The sequence below is a fragment of the Pteropus vampyrus genome, unplaced genomic scaffold, assembly GCF_000151845.1.
Source record: "Pteropus vampyrus isolate Shadow unplaced genomic scaffold, Pvam_2.0 Scaffold82, whole genome shotgun sequence".
NCBI lineage: Eukaryota > Metazoa > Chordata > Mammalia > Chiroptera > Pteropodidae > Pteropus > Pteropus vampyrus.
The window spans coordinates 4913594-4932584 of NW_011888863.1; the positions used below are offsets into that span (position 1 = coordinate 4913594).

The following is an 18991-nucleotide window of genomic DNA, read 5'->3' on the forward strand; positions in this document are numbered from 1 at the left end:
ATCCTGCACTCAGGAACAACAGGTACAGTTGAAGTCAGAGGGAAGAGCTGTACCTCAGAGGTAGATTAAGTGAATATCTGTATTCTGAATACTGGGATCCTCCCAGTTCCTTCTCCATGTAAAGCTCTCTGAATTCTGGGAGCCAAGACTGGACTCCCAAGGAAGAGATCTGAGGAATCCTTTCCTCTCAGTGGACGCCAACTGACCCAAGAGAAAAGATTTACAAATGCTGACATTTGGGTGCTCCCATGAAACCACCAGTTTCCTTCAAGCACTTTATGGTGAGGCCCACCAGCTGGCACACAGAGCTAGGATTTTAATACAGTGTTTAAAATGGACATTGCCCACAGTGAATTTAGTCACGGGGAAAAGATCTGGGTCGGTGTGATAGTAATGACTTGAAAACATCTAAAAACATCTAATTTCTATCCAGGAAAATTTGACTTTTCTGTCCAGAACTAAATAGTGCATGATAACAGGTAGGTTTTAAAGAAAACTTTGATTTCAGCACAAAGATAATTGGCATACTTATTGGAACTGATCCTTTCCTTTGTGTGATTAGCATAGTTGCTTTAATTTATGTTTCACCAAGGAATAGACAATTAGGCCTGTGAAACACGGCCTTTCTGAGATCAGGGCATTGTTCAGTGATGGCAAGAGGAAGTAATAATATTCATAACATGCAAGCAGATGTGGGTGGAGTAACTGAAATCCTAAGAACACACTGCTTCTCCCATTGTTGTTTTGACCTTTATGTTCTCTCTGTTTTTTTTTCTGCTGTGTTTTTCCAGTCTCTCATTTTACAATGAACAGTTTGTAAAAAAAAAAAAAAAAAAAAAGTGCAAATAAACAACTGGCTAAAGGCAAAACTTTCCACATAGCTATAACTGGCCAGGTTGCTCTTCCCCCAGGGCCAGTCTCCTCAATTTGCTTTCTTGATGCTACAATTTAGTACTCCCAGCTGTTTTAACGGAAGCATGCAGCTCTACACATATTTACTCCATAAGGAAATGTAGTATTCATAAATTATATGGCTGGATCTCAAACCCTGTTAATAATTACAGTAATAGTTATGAGAAAAAGCCCTCTTTCAACTCAGGAGTAAATTAATTCATGCTCTTTGTATTTTTCCTTCACAGCCATCATTTGTAGAAGACTTGAAAAATAACAGAAATAACAAAAAGGCCACTTGGATAGGGCATTTCTCCAAATTTGTCAAATATTAATTTTCTTCGTTGGCACCAATTGACAATAGGTCAGGAGAACCATCTCCAAATTTCTGATTAGAAAACAAACATTTAAAAAAAATGAGTAGTGTTCAGCCATGGGTTAAAGAAAAGAAAAGTGAGAAGAATATGTGGTTTTCCTCAGTTTTGACCCTGCTTTAACCCGAAGTCTCACAATGTCACATTCAGAAAGGCCGGTACTTAAGGAGTGCTCATTTTGAATCAAGCACTGAGCTAAGCTCCCATTTCTATGGATTATCTCAGTTCATCCCTTCAATAACCTAACAGAAAGGTAGTTTTAATATTCCTCCCATATTATAGATGAGGAAATTGATGCTCAGAGAGATTAAGACCTTTTTCTAAGGTTGCAGACATTATAAGTATTTGAACAGAGATTTCAACCAAGTCCAGTACATGATCAGAATCATTCCTGAAGTTGATTGATAGTTGATGCTAAATCACAAAGGTAGCACAGTATACTAGTAACATTATAATTGCACTATCACAATATTTATATCATTGGTAAGCGAATTCTGGCCTTGTGGGACACGGATGCATCAGTGTGATTACCTACCATTTTGGCATCTTTCCCAAAACAACAGAATGTGGTAGTTGCAAGAGGCTGAATGATTCACAAAGCCTAAAATATTTACTATCTGGCCCTTTAACAGGAGAATTTGCCAATCCCTAGTTTATATTCTCTGCCCTGGAAGGTCTGCTGAACTCTCTGGCTCAGCAATTCAGAGGAGGAAAGAGAACTATTTCCTACAGAAGGGGGAAGAGGATTTAGACTGTGAATTCTTAATAGGTGGTCTACAGATCACTTAAACAGGTTATGTATGGGGTTCATAGAGATCCTGAAATGAATGCAAAAAAATATGGCATCTGTGTGTTTCTGGGTGTTTCCAGGTGTTTCAAAGATTAGGGGTGTGAGGTGTGGAGATTTTATCAAATTGTGATGATAGAGTATTATTTACTACAAACAAATGTAAGATTTGGGGCTGTTGCTGGACACATCTGGAGCTATGCAGTTACCTTCTTCTTAGGTTAGGATATTGGAATAGTTTATTTTTACAATAATTAAAGAAAACATACCATGCGGCTATGATTCTCTCCGCCCCCCTGTCCCCGCCCCAATGGGCTTCGCTTAAGTTAAAAAACATAAAGTAAAAAAAATAAGTGTGGCAAAGTTTATGTACCTTTTGGCTTTTATGCCAGATTTAGGTTCAAACCCTGGTATCTCCTCTTAACACCTATTTCAGCTTGGACAAATTAGTTTCCCTAGATCTCTGATGAGACATAAGTGCTGGGATCTTTTGGTTTTTTTGTATGTAAGATTTTCCCGATAGAAGTACAAAGCTGTGAGGGGACCCTCCATCTGTATTTCCTAAAAATACATCACGCAGCAGGATCTTTTTTGTGAGATGAGATGGAAAGGATTACACTTGACTAAAATTTGGATTTCCTACAACACAAAGGTATATCCTAAGATATTCTGTAAGACTATTCATGGTATGGACAAGTAAAACCATCCCACATAATTAGAATGGCCCCAATGAGACCATGTGTCTCAGGGATGATCAATGGGTTTATTGTTTGGAGCAGAAGAGAAAACTGAAACAGGGCCTCTGACAAGGACATCAGCTTATATAGAATCATTGCAACCTTTTCTTACTCAATTTGGCCAGCTCTTGGTTTTGGCCATTATAGGTAATGTAGGCTTTTCTCATCTTTTAATACTCAGCTCAGGCCTATAAAAGAACAGTCTTTGAAGTCCTGGGTTGGTCTTAGTTACCAGCCTGCACTTATACAGTGTCCAGCATCTACCTCTGTCTACCATTTGCTACATTATATTAAAATGTGTTAATGTGTATGACTGCCATGCAGACTTCCAGCTCCTCTAAGGACAATCAATATCTCTTTCTCTCTCTCCTCTTCCTTCTATCCGTCCATCCCTCCCTCATTCCCTCATATTCTATAACGCAGTGCAATAATTTGAAAACCTTACATAGTGTTTACCATATGCCAGACACTGTCCTATGCATCTTCCACATAATCTTTTATTCTTACACTACACTCAGGAGATAAAGACTATTATTATTCTAAATTTTAAAATAAAGAAACTAAGGCATGAAGTGGTTAAGTACCTCGCCCAAGATCCCATAGTTCTTAAATGGGGGAATTTGGAGTAGAGCCAGGAGGTCTCACTCCAGACCCCACACTCAACTACTAACCCCATCTTGCCTCATAGACTCTTGGTAAATGTTTATTCAACTGATTTGACCATTATTTAGCACAGATGAATACACACAAACATCTGGTCTTGAAGGAAAAAGAATATTCTTAAAGCCTCAGATTCTTAAAAGTATTGTCAGAACATAAATGAATTATAATCAGCAAAGTTTTTTAAAACTATCTATAGCTTTGATTTGCACATTATACAAAATTCCATTTGATCACCAAAGGTCTCTGAGGGCACAAAGTCTCTTTAAGCACATATGTGGAATGGTTGTGTTTTTGCGATCAACTGTTCACTTACTATATACTTCCATTTAAAAGAATGGAAGCTGCTGGATGTAAGCTCAATGAGCTTTTTGTTTTTCTTTTTCTTTTTTTTAACTGCTGGCATCGATTGTAGAAGGTTTGAACATTGACCTGTTATCCTTGAAATAAACTGCCGCCTGCTAAAATCTATTCCCAAAGTTGTTCTGAATAACCAATAAAAATCATTAGAAGACACAACTGTTGTTAGTACCTTTATTCAAGGAAAGGGTTTAACAGAGGGAAGAATCATAAAAAGTTTCTCATTAAGGCACTATTAGAAACAAAGAAAAAAATTAAAATAAGCCTATAGAGCCTAGGAGGATGTTATATTGCTGAACTTTAATACCCCTGTGTTTATACAGTGACCTCAGCCCTGGGTAGTAAGAGGGAACAAGTCCATTGTGCTGTGTGAGACGGTATTGAAGGTGGAGGGATATGACAGATACTGGAAAGAATCTGAAGCTCGAAAGTGAAACAAAACAATTCATTAAAAAAAATCCACACAAAATCTTACACAGCAGCAGGCCCCTCTAGTACCAATTGAAATGATGATGATGACAACGATATAGTAATAATAAATAAACTAATAAGATATACATGCCAGACTAATTTTTTCTATTAAAAGTTAAAGTGCCAAGTAGCAGAATCAGATATATTAGTTTAAAATAGTAGAAGAATGCAGTGAACATCCGTCTTATTTGTTCTTTCAGTCATTCATTTGTTCATTCACTCATTTTCGGCAGCCTGTGCCCTTCCTACAGTACTTGGATTTCCTGTGGGAAATTCCTTCTTGCCTCCCTTTGTAAAGTCTAGTAGAATCCCAAGGTACTCTCTCTGCCTGCCCTAACTTACCCAAGGGAAAGTCAGGAATTTCTTTGGCCAGATCAGTCATCTCAGTGCCATGGTGGGGACAAGGGGCAGGCATATGACCTAAGCTCAAGTTTAGCCAGAAGGACTCTGTTTTCCTAAAATTCTGATGTGAAAATTAAAAAAAAAAAAAGTTTACCTATTCGTTCCTGTGAGAGTGCTCAAGTGCTCAAGACAGATTATCCAAACACCTGCTTCCTGTCTGCTACATGCCAGGTACTTCACCTGCCCTTCAAATCTATGAACTTTCTTACACTCTTCCAATATTTTCCCTTTTTTTCTTTAAGTGATCTCAGTTCTGTTTTAGTTGTTTTTACCTCCAAAGAATAAGTGTTGGGTACCAGCTGACAGAGAACCAGGTAAAAAACCATATAGATGGAATTGGCCAATTGGATCCTAAATAAGGACAGAAGCTGGAAGGGGGCAAAGGCTAGGGATCCCTGGGAGTTTGGGAAAATACTGTTGGGATGCTAGTTCCAGAGGAGCCAAGGCGAAGGTCACCATGACTATGGCACTGGGGAAATAGGCTAAGTCCCAGAAACATAGCATGCTGAGCCACAGTCCCAAAGACTGTTTATGACAAGTTTAGGGCTATAGGTTGACATTGTTATATTCAGAAACAGCTTCTACACCACATAAAAACCTACCAGGAGATAAAAAAAAGTCTTTCATTTCCTTGTTCACAATCAGTGTTCAAAATAAAGCAACTAGATCACAGATCACAACTTAATATTCTAGAATATTCTAAAGAAAATATACTGCATTCTCCTCCTTCTTGCTGTGTGCATACCTTTCCCATTCACTTGTCTGAACAATGAAATTAGGCTATCGTTTCCTTGTGTTATAGCTGATTTTATAGGCCAGATTATCATTAAGACTGTCTCCATCTCAATTCACAGGCCCAAAAACCTTCCCGCAAGCCTCATTCTCACTTAAATTCGCTTAGCATGAGCTCCTGTAAAACATTACATATTGTTTTAAAAATCAAAGTTAAAGCTGAAAATAAAATTACATCTTCCACTTAAAAATTCACTAAAATTTTTTTTCTGGATTAATAAATATTCCAGACCCATGTTACCTCATTTGTTTGGAAAGAAATACATAAGCAGAAAAAAAAAAAAAAAAAGAAAGGGATTTGCTTTTATTCATCTACTCATACCTGAATAGGGACTCTCTTGACAGCCAAATTTCATTCTGTTTTACAGTTTTCCAAGAGAAAAGCAACAGCAGCAGCACAGTGGACACAGTCAGGGTGGTGGCCCCACATCGATTTAGCCAAGTGCAGAGCTTGCTCAATCCATGCACAAAAAGGATGCAGTAGCCCATGCTGGAAAATAGGGTGGGAAAAGCAGGATTACTTTGGGGGTGCAATGGAGTTCCCTTGAGCATTCTAGCCCACATAATTAACTTTCAAATAAATCTTATCCTTTGACAGAGAAACAAATATGAACTCCCCTCTCACACAACATCTACATGCGAGTTTTTTTTACAGCCACACCAGCACGCTGGGCTAGTTCTTCGGCATTAATATGGAGAACAATAGGTTCATCTTGCAGGCTCAAATTGCCTGGGATTTCGGCAGCTCAGACATCATGAGAAGTCCCTCATGTTTGTTCTTGGGTCCTGAATGGACTCTCTGACCTTTACTTCCTCATGCTACTGTCCTTGTGTAACCCTATGGGCAACATGTGACCAAATTTGGATGCTGTGCTACAACAGGTCACATCATGAATTTGTGGAGACAGTGCCTGAGAATTCCCTATCAGATCTTGGGAGGGATGCTGGTCACCAATGGGCAATGGTTTTGGTCTCTAGGAACTTGTCACCTAATGTGTCCCTACTCTGGCTAGTCAAAGTCCTTATGATGACGACAAATCTAACCACAGGCTGTCTTCTGAGTCATGCAGTTTGGAGCTTATCACAGACAAGCTGTATTGATATGATTCTCTTGCTGACACTGGCTCGACTTTCCAGACATGAAGAAACGCTCGTGTTACCAGAGTGGAACTTTGACTTAACAATATCATATATCTAAAAGCCTTTGGCGTGGTACATGGAACATAGTCCTTCACATCATCTACACACCCACAGGGGTGCTTCTTGCCCTGTCAACTGGCCTCAGAAAAACACTAACATTTAGTTTTATCCATCACTGTTGCATGCATTTTAGTCAAAATCTGCTTCATTCCAAAGATGATAACTATAATTTATTACGGAATAATTTAAGAATGAAGCAAATTATGTAAAGAAATCCTATATTAGTCAGGCACTAATGCTATAAGAAGCCCAAAATTAATATAGCCCACTTACTTGTTCAATTATTTATTCTCTCTCTATTATGTGACTTGCAATATGCTGGACACTAAAAATACAATTATGAATAAAACAGAGGCCCTGCCCTCAAAGAACTCCAGTCTAGTGAAGCAGGTTGGTTTTATAAAAGCAAACACCTGAATATTCTCATTTCTAAACACATCTCCTTTAAAAGAAACATTCTCTCCACTTTCCTTCTATTCGCTTTCTAAATGTCTGTGCTTTAGTATCAAGGGTAGAAAACAAGAGAGAAGCATTTGAAGTTCCTAACTTGGAGATCCTGTGAATCAAGTTAGAGCTCTAATTCCACACTTCAAATCTCATAAGTTGGTTGGTCTAAAAACTCTTAAAAGTTTTAAGGTTCACTGTTTGGTAAAAGGAATAACCACCCTACTCACTATTGGGGGATGATACATTCAGCCAAGGAGGACCATGCCCGGATCCCCCACCCAATCACTGAATTTGATTGCCACAAGCACCTTGCAGAGTCCTGCACATGCCAGAGCCCAGAGTCACAAGTGAAAAAACCCAAAACCCTCTTTGTACTTCTACGACTTCCCACATTTGGCCTTAAAGTTATTAAAGTTTCCTACAAACCTCAGTTCCGTAATTGACCATGCTGATGTCATTACTGGACCCTGGTGGTAGCTCAAGTCCGTGAGCCTGCTTGTCATTCGTTCCTCTAGCCCCAGCTGATCCCAGATCCTGACTGAGCAGGGTGCCTCTTTGGCCATATCAAGGCCTCCTGGGCTCTATTCTTTCATTCAACAGATATTTAATAAACACCAACTATGTACCTGACACAGTTATAGGTACCAAGGGCATATTGGTGAACAAAATGGATAATAATTCCTATTCTTGAGACACTCATGTGGGTGGAGAGAAACAGCCAATGAGCAAATAAAACACAGAGTACATCACACCAAGTATGATATATCAGGTGGAGAAAAATTAAACAAGAAAGAAAAGGAGGGAGACCAGGGTGCGGAGGAAGTTGAGGTTTCATATGGGTGCTCAGGCGAGGCCTCACTGAAAAGGTGACCTGTGAACAAAGTTCTGAAATACACAGGAGTGGGCCATGCAGACACCACATCTCCAATGTCAACCGTCTTCTTACCACTGCCTTCAAAAAGCAGCACCATGAAGTGTTAATATCTACTGAGCACATGGTATGTGCCCGGCACGTTCTGTGTGTGAGCTGGCTTCACCGTCATATCCCTGTTGGTTATTGTTATTAGTGTTTAACCCATGCAGACACTGAAGAAGAGAAGGTGAACTGATTTGCTGAATTAGGTCATGCAGCTAGTATATAGTAGAGCAAAGATATAAGGCCAGGAATTTCAGATTCCAGAGCCAACGTTCCACATGCTGCTCTGTTGCTGGAGTTTTGACTTCACTGGCTGATTCCTGTGTTCCACACACCTTATCACACAGCCTCACCTACTTTCTTCCCACCTATTCCATTCATGAAACCTCATTTGTTGTTTTCTGCCTCCATGTACGAAGCGGAGCTGCCATCTGGCAGAGTAGTGGGGAAGGAAAATGCTATGATTCCAGCGGCTCCACAGCAATGGCCTCAGAGTGGTAGAAGACAAGGAGTAACAAAGGGCAAAGACAATTTGCAATCTTATATGCTTATATGTTTGTTGAGCGCTTCCTCTATGCCAGGCATTGTGCTAAATGTTTCATGTGGGACTGTCCACAATATCTGTAGGGCCTGGGACAAGGACAGTACTGGATTTAAACATATTATCTAATTTAAAAACTTAATCCTCAGTATCTTCCATGTCATAAATGAAGAAACTAAAGCTTACAGGAATTAAATGAATTACCCACAGCCCCAAAAGCTAGTAACAGAGTCAGAGCAGAAGGCTCCTGGCCCTAACACTATGTTATAATCCAGGAGTTGGCACACTTTTTCTATAAGGGGCCAGGAAATAAATATATCAGGCATTTAAGGCCATAGGTCTCTTTCTTTTTTACTCAACTCTATCTTTGTAGCAAGAAAGCAGCCATCAACACTATGTAAACTTAGGGCATGACTATGTTCCAATAAAATTTTTTTATTAAAACAGGTGGTGGGTCAGATTCCACTCACAGGACTTTTGACCCCAGCTATAATCAAAATGAATGGGAACACTGCCCATTTTCAGTCAGCACAGGCATCAATATCGAGTGATACGATAATATTTTTTGAAAGTCCTTGTATTGCATATGGTTTAAAGAAATGTTAAGCCATATAAAATAATCTCCACTTAGGTTTACAAATTTCTTAGAGAGTATCAGATTTTTAAAAACTTGAACACAACATCACAGAGATTAAGATGCTTCTGTATTATGACATCTCACCTTTAAACATCTTAGCACAATGGGTGAGAGTTGCTCTCTCTCCATTGCTAGGGGTTGAAGTCCACTTTGAAAGTCCTCACTTTCAAAGTGGAAAGTCAATGAGGTGAGAAACTATATGCTTTTCTGGCCTCCAGGGAGATAAAACCAGACTCCAGTTTGCTCTGGTTTACCTGGTTAAGAGAAATCTGGGCTCTGACCAGAGATCTCTACACAGAGCACAAAGGAGTCAGTGAAAACCACTGACACTTGACAAATCACAATCTGGAGAACCAAGAGCCAGACTCTGGCTGCTGAATGTTTGGTTCAGCTCAGTACTGAGATCTCTTTTGAAAGCATGCTTGGGAAACACCACTGCTGTCTCAAAGAATGGACCTAATTACTCATACACAGGGTTGCTCTCTCATTCACAGGTTGATGCTATCTCCAATTTTAAATATGATTTATTGACAAGTTGTTCAACAGGCTGTGCATACAATAACTAAAGACACTCGCATCTCTCCTTCATATCTTTATGATGCACGCCTAAAGGGAACTGAACAGGAAATTCAAATAAAAAATCTCTCTCCACATTAGAATAAAAAATGTTTTAAACTTTTAGTTTGAGAACTTTGTGAGTAGTCAGTCATTGTGTACTTTCTTGAACCTTGCCCAGAAGCTAAGCGATAACAGAACACTTTCCATTCTCATTCACATCAATCTAAAAAGATGACGGTTTTTTTTTTTTTTTTTTACCTCTGGGCTAAGTATTTTAAGGTATTTGCTATGGCTTCACTTTAGTTTAATTATATGGAGCAAAGAGAATCTTTTTTGCTATTAAGTGAAACTGAAATTCTAACTTTTAGCAAGCTCAAACAACCCATTTGAGAGTATCTATAAATTTACCTGTAACATTAATAATACAAGACACAATCTTCCCATTTTATTACTTTAAAACTTTAATTTTAGGTATTTTGAAATGAAACATATCCTTAGTGAACTTCTTTTGATCTGCTGAATCCCCACATGGCAAATTATCTGATGGTATCATCTTATTCCAGTCTCATGGATGTTGACCCCAAATGGTTAAACAGTGAAGTCCTGTAATGCAGAGCCCAGAACAAGTGCTTGATGCTGTAACTGGGAAGCACCAGAAAGAAAGTTAATGGCGTCTCCTCAATCGGATTTAACCTGGAAGCTGCCTGCTTCTGTAAGCCGAGACTCATTAACATCTCCATTCCTGCCTTGTTCTTTTTTCATCTCAAATATTTGATGCATGGGGCAATTTCTCAGAAGATTAGATGTATTTGGATGTGAGGCTGTATTCATAGTCTAATACAATGACCCCCAAGGCATCTCTTGTACATTCCCCTAATTCCATTCCAAGGTTGTAGGGTAGGTAGGAAAGTTTTTTATATTTATTTCTCCATAAAGTACATTCCTTCTGTTCTTTTCTCAGCATACCTATGGAACAGCTATGAGAATAATTGCCGTTGCTTTCATTTTCTGAGAACCATCTAATTCTCTCTTACTTCTTTGAAGATGAGATGCTTCTTCAACCTCATAGTTCACCTACAGCTCTAAAATTGATGAGACCTCCAGTGGTAAAGAAGGCAGGACTCTGGATTCAGAAAAAAAGCCTGTTTGCATCTCAATTCTCACATTTACTGTTGTTGGACCTTGGGCAAATTATTTAAGTTCTCTAGTTCCTCATTTTCTTATTTTGGAAAAGGAAGTAAAAATTTCACACTATGCACGATATCTGATATACACTAAACAATAAATGATAATATTAATAGTATTATGCTATAATAACATTATTTTTAGGGGATTATTTTCTGCTAAATAGAGCATGAGAGAGGAAATGGCAGAGTTTGTATTCCAGGTGGAAAGAGATGTCTCTAGATCAGGGTCCTATAAATGCACTAACTTCTGAAGGTCCCTAGGACACTATTAGTTATAGTGGAAGAAAAGTGTCCTGGTACAGACTTTAAATTTGAGGGCTCACAGTGAGGGAAAAGAATTCATTGGAGAGTAAAGCATCTGGAACTGAGTTTTCTCTGCTACTCATGAGTTCTGTGGTCACAGGAGGTTTACTTGACCTCATGAAGCCTTATTTGTTTATATTACAAAGGCTTAATATTGCCTGCCTTAAAAACAGCTTAAAATACGGCTAACTTAAATGGTTGTTGTTTGGAGTAAATGAAATGAAATAATATATGTGGACATGTTCTGTAAACCGAATACAAGGTATACGTGCTTTCAAGTGCAGTGTTTATGTGTTTATGTGTTATTTAGTATGTTATATCCTATGACATCAATAAAATGTACTCTATACCTCAATAAAAATATATGCAATTAGATCTGTAAATACACCTCAAAAAATCTACTTTATCCAAGTCCCAACTGACCCAAACTGTCTAATTTGTAAGGCAGTTGTCTCTTTTAAGAAGAGCACTCACCAAATATGCCCTTAAAACTGCAAACCTCCTTGTACAATATTGTTTGCTTCAGAAAGGTTTGATTCACACTTCACTTTTATAGAACAAAATACTACAGAAAGATATACACTTGTAGAATGTAAAAAATACGTGGCCAAGTATTTAAATTAATGTGAATTTATAGATCTCAAACACAAAAAGCACTAAGCAAATCTTCCCTTAAACCCATTTCAAATTTTTCCCTATTTTTGTGAAAGGGAATAAAATACAAAGCATAATCTTTTTGCTGAATTAATGCACAATGAGGGAGCTTTTGTATTCAACTTTGATAAGAAATAAAGCATTAACTATTTGGAAGTCCAGGCCGGTTGTTTAAGGATAGAGTACCATTTTATTCATTTTTGCAGACTGAGCACCTGGCACAGGAGAGAGGCTGCTTCGTACCTGTGGTTGAACACTGCAGTTGCCCAATTCCTGAGTATCTCCCCCATAGAGTTTGTCTGTTGGTACAGACAAACTTCTGTTCTCACAGACTGTAGCCTCCCTTAAGAGGCTGCCTGTACTATCGCCCCTTGAAGGAGGAGGTCAGATGTCGCCCTTGTTGCCAGGCCCCATTTCCTCCTGACCTATGTTCCTTGTGCTGCTCGCCCACATGAACTTCTAAGGATCACCTGTTCCTGCTGCTTATGAGGACACCCTATTATGGCACAGTAGAGGCCTCACACTGATGCCTTTGGTCCCCATTTGGGCCCTTCAGAGAGCCTGTCCCCATGGTAGATGTACTCCTTCCTTTCCTGCTTTTCCCCAGGGAATACACTTCTCCTGAAACTGAGCAGACCTAGGTGGTCCCATGACAAAATCTTTGTTTATGATCTTAAATGCTGAAATCAAGGTTATTCTGAATCACAAAACAGTTGATCTTTAGAGTGGAAAAGGACCTTAGAGATCACATAGCAGTATTTACTAAAGTTTTAGATTTTCCACACCCCTAAAACTTCCAAAAAAGGACAGTTGGGCAGGAGAAGAGAAACTGACAGAAGGTTGTGTGCCTCTGCTGCTCTCAGTAGTTCTTGGGAACTCTTGAGCAAGGTCAACCTTCTGGTTTTACAGATAAGAAAATTATTTCCCCAAGACTGCCAGGCAGTGGGGACAGATTGGGCTGTGCTGATTCCTACCCAGTATAGTCTTCTTCCTACTGGATTTGCTAAAGTAAGTTTTTGTTAATATTGAAAAAAAAATTCTCTGCTATTTTTAATAATTGGAAAATTTTTGATTCACTCTTAATCTTCACTCTCTTCCAGTAACTCTGAAGAAATATAAGTATAGATGGCTCATCAGAAGGGGTCCTCAATATCAGATAACAGTAGTAGTGTTACTTCAGAGAACATTTTTCATTTTGCGTCCTGAGAAATAAATATTGCACTTTTGTTCCAATAGTAACCTGTGTAAAATTTAAAATTCCATTTCAGATTGATAGGTATGATTCGAAGATTGTTTTCAAAACTAAAAATAAACAGGTTGTCTTTTTCCCAATTTTCCATGTCTAATCTGTCCATAGGATCAGGGACTATACAATTCAAATGGTATCTCTTTCTAAGAGCAGAACAATTCTTAAAAATTTTTCTTTCTTCCCTCAAATACATGTTATCTAACTTCTCCTTCTGTGGTCTCAAATGTTCTTGATCAGTTCTACCCACAGTATTGTTTCTGCCTTCGCTTATTCCTGCCTATTCTTTTCCTCTCTCCACTCATTCCTGTTTTCTTAAAGTAGCATAGGAATTTGCTCTTTTGCACTGAACTGAATTCATCACCTTTAACCTGGCATGTGAATGGATATGTGAACCCATTCTATGACTTTATTTGAGTGCTCTCAACAACTATTTCTGCTTTGCTCATTCTAAAAAATTTTGGAATTGAAGAATCTAATGTAGTTTTTATAAAATACAAAAAAAAAAAGGTACAATAAAATTATGTGCCTCTTCTGAGATAAGACTAAGAGATCAAAACTTCTGTGAAAGAATGATTTAAGCCCCAAATTCTACTGTGTGCTCAAAAAGAACATCGACAAAATTGGTATTTATCACCAATTTCTTTTGGTGGTAATACTCTGACCCTAAAACCATGCAGTGCTAAATAGACGGCCTATTTCTGTTCTTTTTATCCACAGATTTCAAAGTACAAGTGAGAGGAAGGTGATATTTTCAGTCTTTTCTAGCTTAACATGGGAGGAGAACAGAAGCCCAAAGATTTCATTGACTTGCCCATTATTAGGCATAAAGGCAGAAGATGAAAGAGCACTGTTGGTCTGATTCATTCTGGGCTTTTCTTATAAAATGGCCAAATCAGCTCCAGTGAGGGTGAAGATGATGAGACTCACCAAGGCTCCAGTGAGGGTGGACATGACTTCTGTGGTGTTCATGAATGACATTCTAAGGCCAGCAGTTGGCTCCATAATAACTTGAGACATTTCATGAGTAGGAAGTTCACTATCCTCAGAAGAATTACCTAGTAATTGAGCTCTTTACTTCATTTCCTATTGTTTGCTAAAGTTGAGATGACACAGAATTTCTGCATGATGGAATACAGATGATGACCTGTATTTCCTGGAATGCTATTGAATATGTGTGTATATGTTTTCCTCAGAGCAATAGGAACTGATGCTGTAGAAAACGAATGTTTCTTGTCAAGGTCAATAATGGAAAGTGAGTCATGCAGAGAAAATTCTTATCCGTATTAAAGTCTTGGGACGTGTCCTTCACTATCACCAAAACCAGGGTGTAGGTTTATTAAATGCAACAGGCATAATCCACAGCTCTGGCACCATCCAAGGGAAGCCTGCAGCATCTGTAAAATTCTCTGTGGCCCTGAAGAAGATTTTAGCAGTTTTTTGCCCAATTCTCTACCATTCTCCACTGAGACGGGGTGGCTGGTCATTGCTGGGTAAAATAGAGACTTCTTCTGAACAAAGTCTCCATTTTCATAGAAAACTGTCAATAATTATGAACTGTCTCTGATGAAGTCATTGGAAATTCTCTAAATCCATAGCATAGAAGTTTCTCCACATAAGCTTTCATTTCTTACTAACTCTAAACCTCCTCAGTTGTACAATTTTAGATAAAAATGAAATCAAATGCCATAAGTAAAACAGCTCTACTACAGTGTTAGTGACTATGATGACTGTGAAGAAATATTGGGGTCCATTAGAGGTACAACATCTCACTCAAAAATTCCTAGGTTTTTTCCAATCCTAGCTTCTTCAAATCTGAGTTTAACTCTCAGATTTGTACTCAGAGCTGTGGACCCAGCCTAGTGATCTGACCTCTTCATCAGAACTCAGAACTACCTCTACAGGGCCAGAAGAACACCTCCACCTCCCTGTTACATGGCTTTGGCACCTGCAGAGACTATAGCTCTGGAGGGGGAAGGTGGCCTGGCTGGGCACAGTGATGATATGGATATTAATACAAGAGATTCTGGGCAATAAAGAGAAGTCCTTGGAAAATGATGATTTAGTGCCAACACTGCACTGCATGGATGCAGGAAATTGGAGGGGAAAGGACAGTCATCTTTTTAATGAAGATCAGCTGACTGAAAGTAATTTTGGATGACTCTGCACCAAGTTTGCCAAGTACAGCAAAATCCAAATTGCTTCTGAGAGGCAGGCAATTTCTCTTGGTACTATTGGTATTTTCTTCATCTTCAGAACTTTTATTTTAGTCCAAATCAGCTTATTCCTAGTAGAAAAAGAGCAGGGACACTTCTTCGTCTATTTTAGAGAAAATAAAATGAAGTCAAGAAAGGTCTACTTAAGATATGGCAGCATAGGAAGAACCAGAGCTGGCATGATTTTGTGGGGGTTCAGAGGATACATCTACCTGGGTGAGAGGAACCCCTTACTCTAAATAAGATAATTCACAAATGGTTGATGACAATATTATGGACTTCTATAATTTTTACCTAAGATTCTCTTCCAGAAAAATAACATTTTAAACTCTTGTTCTTCACAAATTGTTCTCTCGTACCGAGATTAGAAAAGCGTGTTACACATGCAATTCTTTGTCACCCAGGACCCCAGACTCCTGATGATTTAGATTGTAGGACTCTTGGAAGTATCGAGTCCTGATTCCCAAATGGAATTGAGCTGAAAGTACTTTACTAAGTACATATTTTCTCCTTCTACTTTAATTGAAAAGAATATTAAGATGCTACTATCAGAGAAATAATATATTCTGGAAGGTGAGCGATAAGCCAGTAGACAAGGATCTGCATTCCAGCTCTGCCATTCACTAGCTATGTCACCTGGAGCAGGGTACTTAACTTCTCAGAGCTCAGGCTCTATTTTTGTAAAACAGGGAGAATGGTATCGGCTACTTCAGGAAGCTGATATCAATAATGATAATAATCATAATAATAATACTTGATATTTATTGACCATATATAATACAAAACACTTTTTTTAAGTAGTATTTTATTCCAAAATTTCACAAAGAATTCAAGTGTCTAATTGTAACAACAGAAGGCACTGATACTCATTCGCATCTTTGAGATGATTTTCTGATACCTACCTCTATCACAACCGTAGTTCAAAACAACTTTTTATAAAGTTTCAGCTGTTTCAGATATCAATTTTGATACAAGATTTGATGCGCTATTAAATGGCTAGGTATCAAAATCCTACTTCCTTTTCTTTTTCTTTCATAGAAAGAAGATAGGGAATGTGCCTATCAAAAATCAGTTTCTCTATGAAGTTGAGAGTTTAGGGCAGTTGTCTCACACTTTCTAAGTTTTTAATACGATCATCTCATTTAACATTCACGATATCTCATTGAGTTGGGTGCTATTATCTTCATTTTATACAGTTGGGGAAACTGAGGCTTTTCATGCTCATGTTTAAGCCAGAATTGCAAGACAAGCCCTCTGACTTCAGGGACATGCTGTGAACTACCACATACAGTGTGAATTAATTGATGTAAAAAATATAACATGCTTAGCATGGTGGCTGACATACAAAAAATATTTCGATACATTTAATGTTAAAATAGTATTGATAAGAATATTACTATTTTAAAGACAATATTAAGATCTGTTAAATTCTTACAGTGAAAGATGTCACTTTGTTAATTCTTCGAGGGAAGAAACTGAGATGCACTTATTTTTGTAGCCTCAGCTTCAAGTACAGCATGCCTGGCCTGCAATATCTGTTCTACGTATATCTACGAATAGTGCTCTATGAATATCTGTTGATGAAATGGAAAATGAATTTTGATTCCACTTGGAATCTGAGAAAATCTGATTGAAGTTATTTTCAATTGATCTAGATGTCCTCTTTAGTCTTTCATATTCCTTATTATTGGCCTCATAAGCTGTTATTTTAAAGCAATACAGGATACAAAAAATGTGTGTTGTATTTTTGTCTTTATCAAATAGTATTTGCCAAGAAATAATCTCCTTCCTAAATTGTACCAAAGACACATACAGAAAATTAAGGGCTGCTCTTTCCTTAACCAAGTCAAAACAGGATGCTGCAAAGTCTGAAGAAAGCTGTTAGGTACTTGGTTTGGGAGGAAATAACAGGTTATAAAATTCATTTCTAGTTATATGTATTTTTAAACTTCTAACTCAATAGCAATAAAACTGTTGTATTGATACTTTAATTTTATTTTAATTAAATTAACTTAAAATTCTAACTTGGTATCGATAATTAAAAAATAATAATTTCCTTATAATATTTTGGTTTATGATACTGCCTTTTAGGAAAATTCATTCTTATATACCATTCATAAAGTCACTTAATTTTAGGGAGTTTACTAAAATCTCTATTAAAAATGAGAAAACTTGGGTGCAAGTGTTCATGTCTTGCTCGAAATCACACAACGGATAAATGGCAGAACCATTTCAGGAATATATCCAAGCATCTGAAAAGAAATGTGGTCTTGGAATGATGACATTGAAGAAGACAAGAAAACAGACAAGCTTCAACAGAGTTCAAATATTCAGAGCTAAATGCCATTACATAATCACACACATCTGAGTGCACTTTTAATTTTTAACCATTTTTTTCCTCAAGGACAAATTTTCTTGAGATCATTCCTATTTTTAAATTAAAAAATAAAGAAAGAAAAAGATGGACAGAGGAAAAAGAAAGAAGATAGAAGTTAATTACAATCATGCTACTTAACATAATTGATAATTTTAAGTAAATCAACAAAATATTTCTAGAGAATGACTATAACTATATTTAATAAAACATAGATATTTAGAAACAAATATTGTGGCAAATGATTGCTGCTTAAATCATGAATATATTCCAATCAATGTTTCACATTTAATTGTCCAGGTTTCAACTGGACGTTAGCCATTGTAAACTAGAGTGAATGAGTGCAAACTTGTGCTCATTCAACCTTCTCTGTGGCCTCAGCCTTTTAAAGCTGAGGTAATAAGCACCTTGGCTCCACAAGGATCTCATTGCTATACACCAAAGCACTGTCTCTCTGGAACTATCAGTGTTGGTGACAGAGAGCAGGTCTCATAAAGAGGAACTCATGAACAGTAATTACCTTGGCATGTAAAGGACTCTCTCAGCCACCACAAAACCCACCCTGAAGAAGAGATTGCTGGCTGGAATGAACGGGAAAACCAGGAACAACAAGCCCACTAAAACTTCCTTGTGCTCCAGTCTCTGAAACACACAATAGTGAAGGACAAATTAATTTTGGTTTAATTCTACTTCAGTCAGCATTTAACCATCTCTTTCGTTTTCAAGTTCTCATGGAAAGAATGAATAAATTAGACCAATGATCAGTATGTTGAATTTATTAGAGAAAGCCCTCAGGCTAAAACCTCTGGCATGTCAAAATATTCACAAGTACCCAATACACATTCGCCACCCGGAAGCATCTGATATTCATATAATATGATCAGTGTCCATTACTCTTTGTTCTGGGCTACTTGGTTCTAGCTCTGCTTCTTGGTCTTGGTCCCTTTCAGAATCCCCGTCACCCTAGGCGACTCATTTCCAGGGAGCAAAGCAACAGATAGACTCAAGCTCACTAAGGCATCATGGAAAATTAAATGTCATCCCCAAAACAGAGTATATGAAACACACATGCCACCGCCACCAAGAGAAGCAGGGCCTAGAATAAAAAAATTAAATGCCAATGGTAAAATTTGGGGCACCAAGCTAAGGAGTTTTTAGGAGTTTCGAATTAAGCCAAGTAACTATTTATCCCATGAAACTTTTTGGAATCAAAATTCATTACAATAATAACTCTTTAA

At 37.8% G+C, this 18991-nt stretch overlaps 1 protein-coding gene and 1 long non-coding RNA gene across 2 annotated transcripts in view; both read right to left on the minus strand.

Moving 5' to 3' along the window:
• TMTC1 (transmembrane and tetratricopeptide repeat containing 1) overlaps positions 1-18991 on the minus strand; it is a 244594-nt gene that overhangs the window by 66313 nt on the left and 159290 nt on the right. The window contains exon 10 of the mRNA XM_011363119.2: positions 5797-5964. Within this exon, the coding sequence (XP_011361421.2) occupies positions 5797-5964 (168 nt within the window). The remainder of the gene's footprint in view (positions 1-5796; positions 5965-18991) is intronic.
• LOC111741820 lies at positions 16122-18397 on the minus strand. Its single transcript, XR_002781094.1, has 2 exons — positions 18274-18397; positions 16122-17806 (listed from the first exon to the last, which is right to left on the minus strand). It is a non-coding gene; the product is annotated as an uncharacterized LOC111741820 (long non-coding RNA).